Source organism: Bidens hawaiensis, unplaced genomic scaffold, assembly GCF_021521415.1.
Source record: "Bidens hawaiensis isolate Kalapana, Puna unplaced genomic scaffold, B.hawaiensis_p1.1 tig00007858_1, whole genome shotgun sequence".
Taxonomy (NCBI): Eukaryota; Viridiplantae; Streptophyta; class Magnoliopsida; order Asterales; family Asteraceae; genus Bidens; species Bidens hawaiensis.
Genome location: NW_027491545.1, coordinates 1106188 through 1118004, shown reverse-complemented (window position 1 = coordinate 1118004; position 11817 = coordinate 1106188). Strand labels below are relative to the sequence as shown.

The window sequence follows — 11817 nt, the reverse complement described above, 5'->3', positions numbered from 1 at the left end:
GCAGCAGCTGCGGCCAACTTTTGGTTCTCCTCCCGAAGAGCCCGCGCTTGAGATACTTCCTTGGCGCGAGCTGCTTTTAACTTATCGTTTTCACGACAAAGCAGCTCGACACGCGGCTGCATCCGGGCCTGGAGAACCCGAAGCTCATTGGTTAGCCTACCCTCCTGGTAGCTAGCCATGGCTTCCCCCAACGCACCATGGGGAGCAGCGTGGCGAGCCCATTCCACGCACTCCACAGGGGTACGAAGGGTTGTTCCTCGGCGTATGTTCCATCGCGGAACATACACTTCAATGGAATCCGACACTGCAAAAAACAAAAAAGCAGTTAGGAAAAGATGATAAAAAATAAAAGTGAAAAAGGGCCAAAGGAACCCTACGCACCTGTAGGGTCTATAACAGGCCGATATCCGCCGAACCCATCACCTGAACCCAAAGGAAACCCATCCAAAAGGTCAGGCAGATGGGAAGGTGGCAAAGATTGGCGAGTACTCCCATGCGTACCTGATGGGCCGGCCGTCGGTGCCGGTGGCGGGGGCATGGTGGCAGCCGCCGCAGTCGCTGCCGCAGAATCCGCAGCAATCGTAACCGCCGGCTCGGTGAAAGATGCTGTAAAAATCGCACTTACCACCGGCGGTGACGTCATCTCGGCTGGAACAGTCGGCTCAAGGGACTGAGCAACTGATCCAGCGGAAACAGGCGCAGGCGCCTGGGTCGTCGCCTCAGGTAGGCTGACCGAGCCTACCGTCATCGGCGGAGAGGTACTCCTCTGCGCTCCACCCTGGAATGCATCAACATCCACGCCTGCACAAGAAGATAAGTGTTAAATGATATTAAGCTATGAAGATAAAAGCTAAAGGAAGTTGTACTTACGGGTTTTCTTGAGCCTGAACGTACGGACGGGCGGGGACGAGCCCGATGGAGCCGGTCTCTTGATGCCGGTCACCGTCGTCGTCGTTGGTTCTCCGGAGGTAACAGTAGTAGCCTCCGGAACAGTGGTCTTCTCACCACTGGGGTTCCCCGCCACCTCTTCATTATCTGACTCGGTGTCAGATAGGAGCACTGGATCGGCTGTGGAGGCCGCCTTCTCCTTCCCTTTCCCGCCGGCAGCCCTCTTCTTCCGCACCAGCGGAGGACCATCTGCGGATTCCTCAGAAGAAGACAGGATGTCAGGAATTCCAGCAGCGGGTACAGCATTGAGGGGTGGAGGAGAGAATAACGCCTTACCTGGCCGCCGTTGGCTCAGGATCTCGTGGCCCAGCGGGTAGACCTCCACAAACCGATCCGCCGTTTGCTCCAGGATGGGCAACTCGTTCTCGTCTAGAGCACGAGTGCCCACCCGAACGGGACCGTCAGCTTCCCGCGGGTACAGGAGCGACTCCAAATCGTTCCCCTCTGAGAAAAAAAAAAAAAAAAAAACAGTTAGAAGACAAACTCAAATCAGCAAGAAAGACAAGACATACCATAAGGAATAGAGTTCAAACCGTATTCGAGAAGGATGGGAAACCGGGACGCATCCTTCCATACCCGGCTCATCCCCAGCATCACCATCCCGGACTCCGCAAACCGGTAAACCGGAGATTGGACCCGGGATATCTTCGCGAACCATTCCGCCTCCTGGTAGCTGGAAGCGTGAAGGCTCGGAAGCGCTTGTCCCTTCTTAAACTTCATGGCAATAGGGATGGCGCGGGCAGAAATGTAGAAGAACTCCCGCTTCCACGATCGGAGACTGCGCTCGGTCACGCAGATCTTCAAACCCTTAATACGGGTTGTCAGGGTGTACCACCCCTGGATGCACCTCCAAGTATAGAAGGTCATCAGGCGGTCCACATAGGGCTCAATACCCAGAATCCGACACACCCACTCGAAGTGCCGGATCTTGGCAATCGCCATCGGATGCACCTCGGTCAGGTGCACACCGTGCCTCTCCAAGACACGGTACATAAACTTTGTCAATGGGAACCTAAGGTTCCCATAAACAAAGAATGCAGCATATACCCCGATCTTGCCACTGGGGGCATCGTACACAGTCTGGTGGGGTTCAGGAAACTCAGGCTCAAGAGACTCAAGCATGAATTTCCTGACGACATACTGGTACTGATCGACAGGTAGAGCACACTGGCACTCGCCAGCAGTACTCCTATCGTCGGCTACAGCTTCAGCATCATGGGAAGACATATTGCAAGGGAAGAAGAAACGATTTCGGAGGAATGCTCAACTGAATAAGAGAGTATTCACCAGAAATCGCCTTAAGAGATGAAAGAGAAGAAGTGAAGATGTGAATTACAAATGACCCTCTTCCCCTTTATATAGTGATCGCAATTAATGCGGTGAATTTAATGCGAAGGAGAGAGAAATCGAAGGTGCAATGAAACTATGACACGTGGCAAAGAGCAGGCTGGCAACAGCTGTTGACAGGACGTGTGCCAGCAATTTCGCGGCCACGCGCCCGAAAAATCGCGCCCACGCGCCTGAAAAAGCGTCTGGAATGACCATATAATGTCACGTCACCATAACTTCTTGCACGTCCTGACACAGTCAGAAGAGACCGTCGCACGACGTTTCAGAGGTTTGGACTGTTCCTATCTTTCCACCAACCTTTCGAATTTCAAAATTCAAAATTTGAAAACATTAAAAAGTAAGCGGGAAAATACCCCTTACCTTGGCAAACAAGTAACCGTAAGACGGATGCGGGTACAGTGTAAAGGCAAAACCCTTCACGTACCTAGCACCCGCAGGGAATTGAAGCCAAGTAAAACCTTGGCAAACAAGTAACCGTAAGACGGATGCGGGTACAGTGTAAAGGCAAAACCCTTCACATACCTAGCACCCGCAAGGAATTGAAGCCAAGTAAATTTTGGCGAACAAGTAACCGTAAGACGGATGCGGGTACAGTGTAAAGGCAAAACCCTTCACATACCTAGCACCCACAGGGAATTGAAGCCAAATATTCCTCGGCAACCAAGTAACTATAAGACGGGTGCGGGTACAGTGCAAAGGCAAAACCGTTCACATACCTAGCACCCGCAGGAAATTGACGCCAGGAATACCTTGGAAGTAAAGTAACCGTAAGACGAGCGCTGGTACAGTGTTAAGGCAAAACCCTTCACATACCTAGCGCTCCGCTGGGAATTGAAACCAAGAAGGATCTTCTGGGCAATGCTTGCGGAAACGGAAATAACATCCCCGCATAGCGGGAACGTCGAGAACTACGTTGTTTGAAGCTCCAGGATGGAATTGGTGGTTTTAACATAATTGATCACTATGTTCAAAACTACCAAAACCTCATGGAGAGTCCACACAAGTGGGACTCAACGCTCCTGACTTGCGAGGAGGTTACAGACCTACCCGCATCATACCCAAAGACCAAGCAGGAAACTCGGGAATTTCTGCAAGTGACAAGGACTTCCGCGGGAAGAATCCCCATGGAAAACCTTAAAAAACCCTTTTCAAAACCCTTTGCTTAAGTCCAAAAGTTCACCTCACTTTATTAAACACGCATGAGAAGAACATTGGACTGGGGGGACTTGAAGAGGTAGGTCCCAGCAGAGCCCAGTTGGACCCGCAAGACTCACCTTAAACAGGGACGTCTGCGCAGAAACCAACTGGATCCGCAAGACCAACCATGCTCAGAGACGTGACGTCCTTACGCGCAGTACGCAAGCTGGTCCCGCAGGAAATGCCTCCCAATGGTGGACTCCGCCTGTCCCCGCAGCCTCGGATACAAGCCATTAGGGAAGGCCACCCCCGCAGCAAGGCTACACGCACAAGGCACTTAGCTCTCATTCAGTGTCACCTGAAGGAATGAGCGAAGCCGGGAACAATCCCGCATAAGGGCGGGAGGGGGAATACTCCCGCCCAAATAAGCCAGTCCGTACGATACGGGAAGATCTTCTGTACTGTACCTGACGAGGTATGGGAAAAAGATCTGACTAAAGATACGACAGCTTATGGACAACAGTATGGCGAGCAGCATGCTCCTACACTGTATGTCACTATTAGCCGCTGCCTACTCACCAACTATTGTCATACCACGTGCGTAGCCGGCAGTTGGTAGAAAAGGAATAGTATACAGCAGGCCTGGTCGCTATCAGCCGCTACCTACCCACCAACTACCAGCAGGGCACGTGCGTAGGCTACTGTTGGTGGAACAGGAACACTGTTGCAGCCGGCCATACCTCCTTGGAAACCTACCTTCGGCTATAAATACCACAAATGGTATGACCATCTCATCCTATCATATCTTATGACATTATCATCATATTATACCTGATATCTGCTCTAGCAATCTCTTAATATACTTCTATATTTAAAGAGCAATCTAGTCTGATTCTCACGCCGGAGGGTGGTCACAAGGAGGAACCCCCCCCCCTTCTCAGTGACGAGCTCACGGTGTCTGTTTTGCAGGTTATCAGAAGAACCATCTTCTCAGGGTCCAACCCCTCGTGGGAAACATCTATCTAACCCCCAGGTTACCAGTAATCTGTCCGGGGTCCGGTTAGTGTTTCTTCAATCACGATATCTGTTGTTGCTCATAATGTACGTGGTTTGTGACCCTGGACCAACGACTGATTCGAATGGTGATAGTCTAATTTGCAAACTATCACCATATTAAGAGACAAGTGCACTTGTTAATGGTCAACATTTAGTTGTGCTAGTGTAGGATAGTACAACTTCGTTTCTCTACATATCACACTAGTTTGAGAGATGTTCATATTCCATTCTTCTCAAAGATAGTAATATCTAATAGTAGATACTAGATAGATTGAAAACGAATATTTTGTACATTTTGGGTGCACAATCGTTACTACGTTGAGCGACTATAGTTCATAATTATGTGTGCTATTAGACAGAGCATGATTCATTAGCTCATCATGTATGGTTAGATATCACTATCAGTTGAGTTGTCCATACTCAACACAGCTTACCCGATCATCTAACCAAAGGGTTAGTAAGAGATCTTGTGCACAAGTCGGCTTTTGGATAAGAATCATAAGACTAAAGTCTATCAAAATCTCTCATATCAAGATACCTGATTTCCTTCTAATACGACTTTATATGGTGAAATTCAATGGAAAGGTTGACATCAAGAGATTACAACATTACGTATTATATCGTCCTAGAGTATGTGGCCACACTTTCGAGCGAGGTTAGGTTGAAGTTGATCTGCTTGATAGTTCTTTTTGGAAAATCATGACGGGTGCAAGAGAAAAAGAGCGTCCTACTTGAGTATGTAGTTTAACCGCTTGAATAAATGTTTGGACTCGGTTGTTGTATATGTTCATTGGTGGATAGGGAAACAAGCTACACAAGCGCGAGGTTAAAAACATACGAATATTTTGAACTTATGTGTATATTTCTTTATGTATTTGATCGTATTTAGTATCTAGCTACATCAATATCTTTACCCTTTTACCACTTAGAGCATTCTCATCCAATCCTTCATATCATGTGAGAGGGTGTTTTTATATCCAATCCTCCATATTATGTGAGAGGGCGTTTTTATAATTTAGAGAGTGATTTAGGGTGTTGTGAGTGAAGAGTTTTTATATTTTAGAAAACGTAGTGATTTTTCTGTATATTTGAAAAGTTACTGTTCACTCCCTATAATTTTTTAATATATTTTGAAAGTAGTTGTGAGTGAAGGAAAGAAAAATGGTAATGATAAATGTATAAAAATGTATTATTTAATAAAAAATGAGAGAAAAAATATAGTGTGTGTTAGTGTAATTTTGGATTTAAGGATAGGGGGTTGGATGAGAATGTTCTTATATATCCATCTTCACACCATCAAGTCATCAACCCTTGCCACATAACAATCCTTTAAATTCCTCTTAATGTGTGCAACTTTCACATGTTAATAGGTGAAGATTTGATATCTAAACATTCTTGTGTTATCTTCTGCTTCAATCATTTGGCATTGTGCGATTTTTATACGCCTATATACACCGAGTGTTTTGAGTGAATCATAGGAAATACTTGCAACTCATTTGACCTTTCGATTCCGGTTTTGTACATTCTTAACACAACAAAGGCCCACTCGATTTTGCAAGTTATTTGGGTGTTATTGTAGCTAGGATGAGACTCGCTTAGATTAGATGAATCCTAACTATACTTGAATCTTTTTACTGTAATAAAAGAGTATCTTAGGTACCTTATGTGTTCTTTTTATATCCAAACACCTTGACTTATCAGACCACTTACTAACCGATTTAACTACACTAACGGACACTAACAAAAATCTTAGGCCTTGGCTACTCTAACTGAAATATAGACACGCGCCAGTTTTTCATGTCACCTAGTGCTGAAGAAATTTCAATATAGAGGCTACGTCTGTTTAAGAAAAAACCAAACTAGGTCTGAACTTGCTTGACCAAATGCTAGACTTTAAGTTGTTTAATAATGTCTTATAAATGATGAAACATTGTACAACGTAAAAAAAATGGCAGACAAAGCAAGAATTATTTTGAATTTAAGAATTTGCTTTATTCCATACAATTTGGAAGCTATGATCTTTAGGGAGCTAGAATAGTTACAAAAAACTGAAACTACTTCATCTTTCAATATGATTAACAAAATAAATGCAAGTAATGTACATTATATTTGGAATTCAAGATAGTCTTTACAAAACAAAACAAAGCATTGAACATAAAATAGAAAATAAGTACATAACTGTCCTGGCATATGCTTTACACAAATAACAAATCAAGACATGCTGCACATATGCATACTAGCCAAGTTAATCGAACGCCAAAGTGAGGAACAAACAGATTTCCTTCGAGATCTAACGCCTTTCTAAGCAGCATGTTACCTCAAACAGAGATTCTCTTCACAAGCACAGCAATTAACACACTTTCTTATAAAACATTCCAATTGTCATGCTCTTGAAGAGAACCTCTGTTTGAGGCAAAGTCCTACTTAGAAAGCCGTTAAAATCCAATGGCTTTCTAAGTAGGACTTTACCTCATACAGGAATTCTCTTCAACAAGACCGCAATCGGCATGCTTAAAAATCCAGTCAAAACACTAAACAACCATTGCGTGGCCGTAAGAGGTGACGTGTTCGCAAAGGTACCTAAGTACTCGACTATTATTATCTGGAAAATAACAGTCGCGGCAATAACGCTTACAAAAACCTTATTCTTCAGTATCCCATCTAACACGTCCACCTTCTCCATTTCCCGAGAGTTCACCTCGTTGAATAGCTGCATAATTCATCAGCCAAATATAAGCTCATGATATTGAAAACTTCAACTCAGTGAAAAATTTTATAAGAAGTTAAGTTACCTGACAGAACACAAAGCAGTTGAAAATGAGTGTGTTTAGGATAATTTCAGAATCATCTCCATCAAGCCCGAAAAACGACTTCCCTTTTGATTGAAGCAACCATATAACTGCAAACTGGTAAACTGCCTGCCCGAATATGTTCCTCCACATGACATTGCTAATAAAATTCCCCTTCCTTCCAACAGGGGCCCGCTTCATCAACTCATCATTCGGTGGCTCGGTTGCCAGTGCCAACGCTCCCAATGTATCCATGATCATATTCACCCACAATAGTTGAACCGCCGTGAGCGGAGCACTCCCTAAATAACCAAAAAAAACACATTAAAAAACAGGACATGTTTGCTAATTTGTTTCTAACATATGTTTGTTCCTAGCTAAGTATAAGCTTTGAACCAATATACCTGTTAAACAAGCTGAAGTGAAGTTGACTATCAAAGCAACAATGTTAACCGTGAGCTGAAACTGTACGAATTTTTGAATATTGACATAAACTGATCGTCCCCATTTGGCCACCGTGACTATAGTGGAGAAATTGTCATCTAGAATAATGACATCAGCACTCTCTTTCGCCACCTCGGTTCCTGCAATGCCCATTGCAAGGCCAATGTCGGCTTCATGAAGAGCCGGGGCATCGTTAGTTCCGTCTCCAGTAACCGCCACAACCTCACCAAATGTTGTTCTCAAGTGTTTCACAAGTGTATGCTTATCTAGAGGCGAAGACCGTGCCATAACCTGTATAAAATTGACCAAAAGTTGACTTTTTGTTGACCCGAATATTGATTAGTCTATTTGTGAAATGGGATTTAAACAAACCTGAATCTTGGGGATTATCTCCATTAATTCTTCAAGACTTTTTTCACGAAAATCGGGACCCTCGATAGCAATCCCGTCATCTGTAAGTATACCACATTCTCTAGCTATAGCCTTTGCAGTGTTTATGTTGTCTCCTGTAACCATGCGGACGGTTATACCGGCTGATCTACAAAGAGCCACCGACTCCTTGACACCTGGACGGACCGGATCTTTAATACCCACAATTCCTATACAAGTATACCCGCTCGATGGAATTGGAGTTTCGGGGGAGAACCCGCTTTCCAGGTCTATATAGGCAAGACATAGAGTCCTAAGAGCTTCACCCGCAAACGACTCAATTGTACTCGTTAAACGATTAAGAGACTCTTCATCGAGAGCGACAACTTCACCATTTTCATTAATCACTTTGTCACAAGCAGCCAAAACTATTTCTGAAGCACCTTTACAATGGGCGCGTACACCACCTTCCGGAAGCTCCAACACCACCCCCATCTGCTTCTTTGTCGAGTTAAACGGCTCGACTCGGATGACTTTCGTTGACTCACGTTCGACTTGGAAATCACCACCAAGTGACAACCCGAACTCCAATATGGCAGTGTCAGTTGGTGACCCGAGAATCACACGCTTTCCTTCTTTATTAACCACAACTTCACCGCCAGTGTTAGTGAATATCGACTGCACAAGAATCTTTTTAACACTTTCGGGGATTTCTTGGTCGCTAACATTCATACAAATGCAGGATTTGACAACCGTCATGTGGTTGGTGGTTAGTGTCCCGGTTTTATCACTGCATATAGTCGTGGCAGACCCCATGGTCTCACACGCAGCTAGGTTTCTAACAAGTGCTTTGTCATTCATCATCTTCTTCATGGCAAATGCAAGGCTCAATGTTACAGCCAACGGCAACCCTTCAGGAACCGCAACCACAACAATGGTGACAGCAATAGCAAAATACTCCAACAGCATCAAGGCATCATCACCGGACCAAATCCATTGACTCCCTTCACCAATCTTACTAGCAAATAACTTTTGAACCAAAACCGCAAAAGTCACTATAGCAAACACAAGCCCTATCTTTCCAATAATAGTCGCCACGCCATTTAACTTAACCTGTAACGGGGTTTCATCATTTCCGCCTTCGGTTAGAGTCGCCATAAGTTTTCCCCATTGGGTTCTCATTCCAACCGTCACAACTAACATCTTACACGACCCGTCTTGAACTTTAGTTCCTGACAACAAGTAGGGATTCTCGGTGTTGACTTTGACAGGCTCACTTTCACCAGTCAAACTTGATTCATCAATTGAGACTGCAAACCCGGAGAGGAAAAGCCCGTCTGCAGGGACTTGGTCTCCAATACCGAGATGAACAATATCACCCGGAAGCAGCTCGTATATTGATAGCTTCTGTCTGTATCCGTTCCTAGTAACTTGAATTGATATTTTCTTTTTCTCTTTGTCTAAATCCCTAAACTGTAGTGATTGGCGATAATCACTTGTTGCGGTTACAAACACCACTAACAGAATACTAGCCACGATTCCAAGCCCGTCATGAGCTCCCGTGGGCCATCCTTCGGTTGCAATGCCAACGATTAGAGACACAAACGCGCATACTGCAAGGACCATAAGTGTCATATCTTGAAGGGCTTCAAATACAAACACCCAAAAGCTTCGTTGTTCGCGTTCAGTGAACTCGTTGGTTCCAAACAGTTGTTGTCTGGAAGTCAACTCTTTGTCATCCATAGCAAGCCCATTGGTAGTACATGTTTTAAGCTTTTCTGCGACACCGTCTACCCCACCATGGCCTTTTAGCTTTTCATGGTTGTGGTTTTCAACAATAATGCTGGCGTCATCAGCACTGATGCCAAAGCCAGCTGCCTTGTATTCCTCAGGTAAGGTATGGCTGCCGCTGACTTCTGCGCCTGCATGTATAATACAATAATGTTCATAAGAATGACATTACTCATTACATAATGAACAAGTGTTGAACTAATGTATATATTGATAACTTACCATTGAGAAGATGAAATGCAGCCTTTGACACCAATACAGCAACCCTTAATTTCTGCATTCATAAAAATGGTACAATTAATAATGTCACCAATGATTAAAGAGCTTTTAACATAGCGGTATCAACGTGCATAGTAAATGTCTCATAGTTGAGGGTTATAGTCCCATGGTAGACAGAAGTGTGAGTTAACTATTCTAAAAGCAAATAATTTCACCAGTGCCGGCTCAACGTGTTTTGGGACCTAAAGCGTTTTCTAAATTGAGCCACTTATTTCAAGATCCTAATACGTGAGAATATGATTACATACATTTTTTGTATTCGATTTCTAAGTGTCACAGTATCACATTCCAACAGAAAGTGGGGGCCCAATATAAGTTCTCTTTATTTTATTTTATTTACAGTCAAGCTGCATGATTAATGGCTGAATTCACTAAGTTTAACTTGTAACTATCAAAATAATATTACTTAGAGCAGTTTGTATGGATTATAATATATACACTATTTGCAAAAATTGGGGGTAAAATAGACAAGGCACACCAAGTGTTATTGAAAATGCTTAAAACTTTAGAAAGCAAGTATATGAATGAACCTGATTTGTACGGCGCATAGCAGCAGCCTCATTCCGCTTCTCAAGATTAGCGGTGAAACGAAAGCGTCTCTTGGGGTTTTTGACAAGACCACACAGCTTTCTCCATTTCTGTAAGGCTTCATCGGGCGTATGCTTCGGTTTCACTTCCCCAAAACCTTCATTCAAAAAATTCTCCATCCTATCCACTTCGATCAACCAAAGTATATTCTTTCTTCTTCTTCTTATTTTTTGTAAATTGCTTCTTCCTCAAACAGAACAACTAGGATGTATATATATATATATATATATACACCACCACGAAATCACAGGGAATATTAAGTGACCAAGACTCGGAAATTTAATGTAATACGTTTTGAAAGTATATATAAAATAAAGAATTGGGAGAAAACTGGTAGGAAGCTTCCTTTTAATTGCTGAAAAGTCATTGGTCGTTCGCGGCGTGTAAACGCGTAAAACACCGAGTGGGAATCATGAACTAGTTTTCTTTTTAATATGACTTCCTATTTAAGTAACGGATACTACTACTTTGTTGAACTAGAATCAATCTTTTAAACCGGAATGAATAATTTATCAAGTAATTCAACAGAAATACACTTGCAACTTATTTAAAAGCCAAAAATTACATTAATAATAAACGTCATACATCTCACACATGAACAAAGATGGAGTCAAATAGGAAGTTTATACTTTGTATACGAACCTAATCAATTGCAAAAAATGTAAACAACCAGCCTTGTATCTGGGTGATAGTTGATTAGCAAATCATCATTTACTGTGTTTACTCGTTTTAAATTTTATTCGTTAGGTTAAAAGTCATTTGTAAAATATGTGGACCGGAAAAAGTTATCAAAGTCTTGGGTTTAAAACCGGTTTAAACATGTATTAAAAAAACCGGTGGTGCATGTTTTATCAAATCGTCCAAACATACGAGGCTCTAAATATCGGTTGCCTTACCAAAATCTGGTATAACTGGTTCAACTGTGCGGTACGTATTGGTATTTGAAACATTGATTAGAATATTATTGAATTACAATAAGATGTGTCATTTTTATAACTAAATTATTTGATTTCAATTATTTTACGTTATTATTAATAAAATGATAATGTTTAATTAACTTATATGA

The 11817-nt window shown here is 43.0% G+C and overlaps 1 protein-coding gene across 1 annotated transcript; it reads right to left on the bottom strand.

Moving 5' to 3' along the window:
* Positions 1-6644: 6644 nt before the first annotated feature.
* LOC143636312 (calcium-transporting ATPase 2, plasma membrane-type-like) lies at positions 6645-10898 on the bottom strand. The gene is made up of 6 exons (XM_077103944.1): positions 10694-10898; positions 10107-10158; positions 8097-10015; positions 7685-8015; positions 7284-7582; positions 6645-7201 (listed from the first exon to the last, which is right to left on the bottom strand). Exons 1-6 carry the CDS (start codon positions 10868-10870, stop codon positions 6962-6964), a joined length of 3018 nt encoding a protein of 1005 aa, XP_076960059.1. The 5' UTR covers positions 10871-10898; the 3' UTR covers positions 6645-6961.
* Positions 10899-11817: the final 919 nt, after the last annotated feature.

Bases quoted from the DNA above. Each gene is read 5' to 3' on its own strand.
- LOC143636312 (XM_077103944.1), bottom strand. From the start codon at position 10,870: ATGGAGAATTTTTTGAATGAAGGTTTTGGGGAAGTGAAACCGAAGCAT. The intron at 10,016-10,106 runs GTAAGTTATCAA...TTATACATGCAG, and splicing joins TGCATTTCATCTTCTCAATG to GCGCAGAAGTCAGCGGCAGC. The intron at 8,016-8,096 runs GTTTGTTTAAAT...AATTTTATACAG, and splicing joins AGATAATCCCCAAGATTCAG to GTTATGGCACGGTCTTCGCC.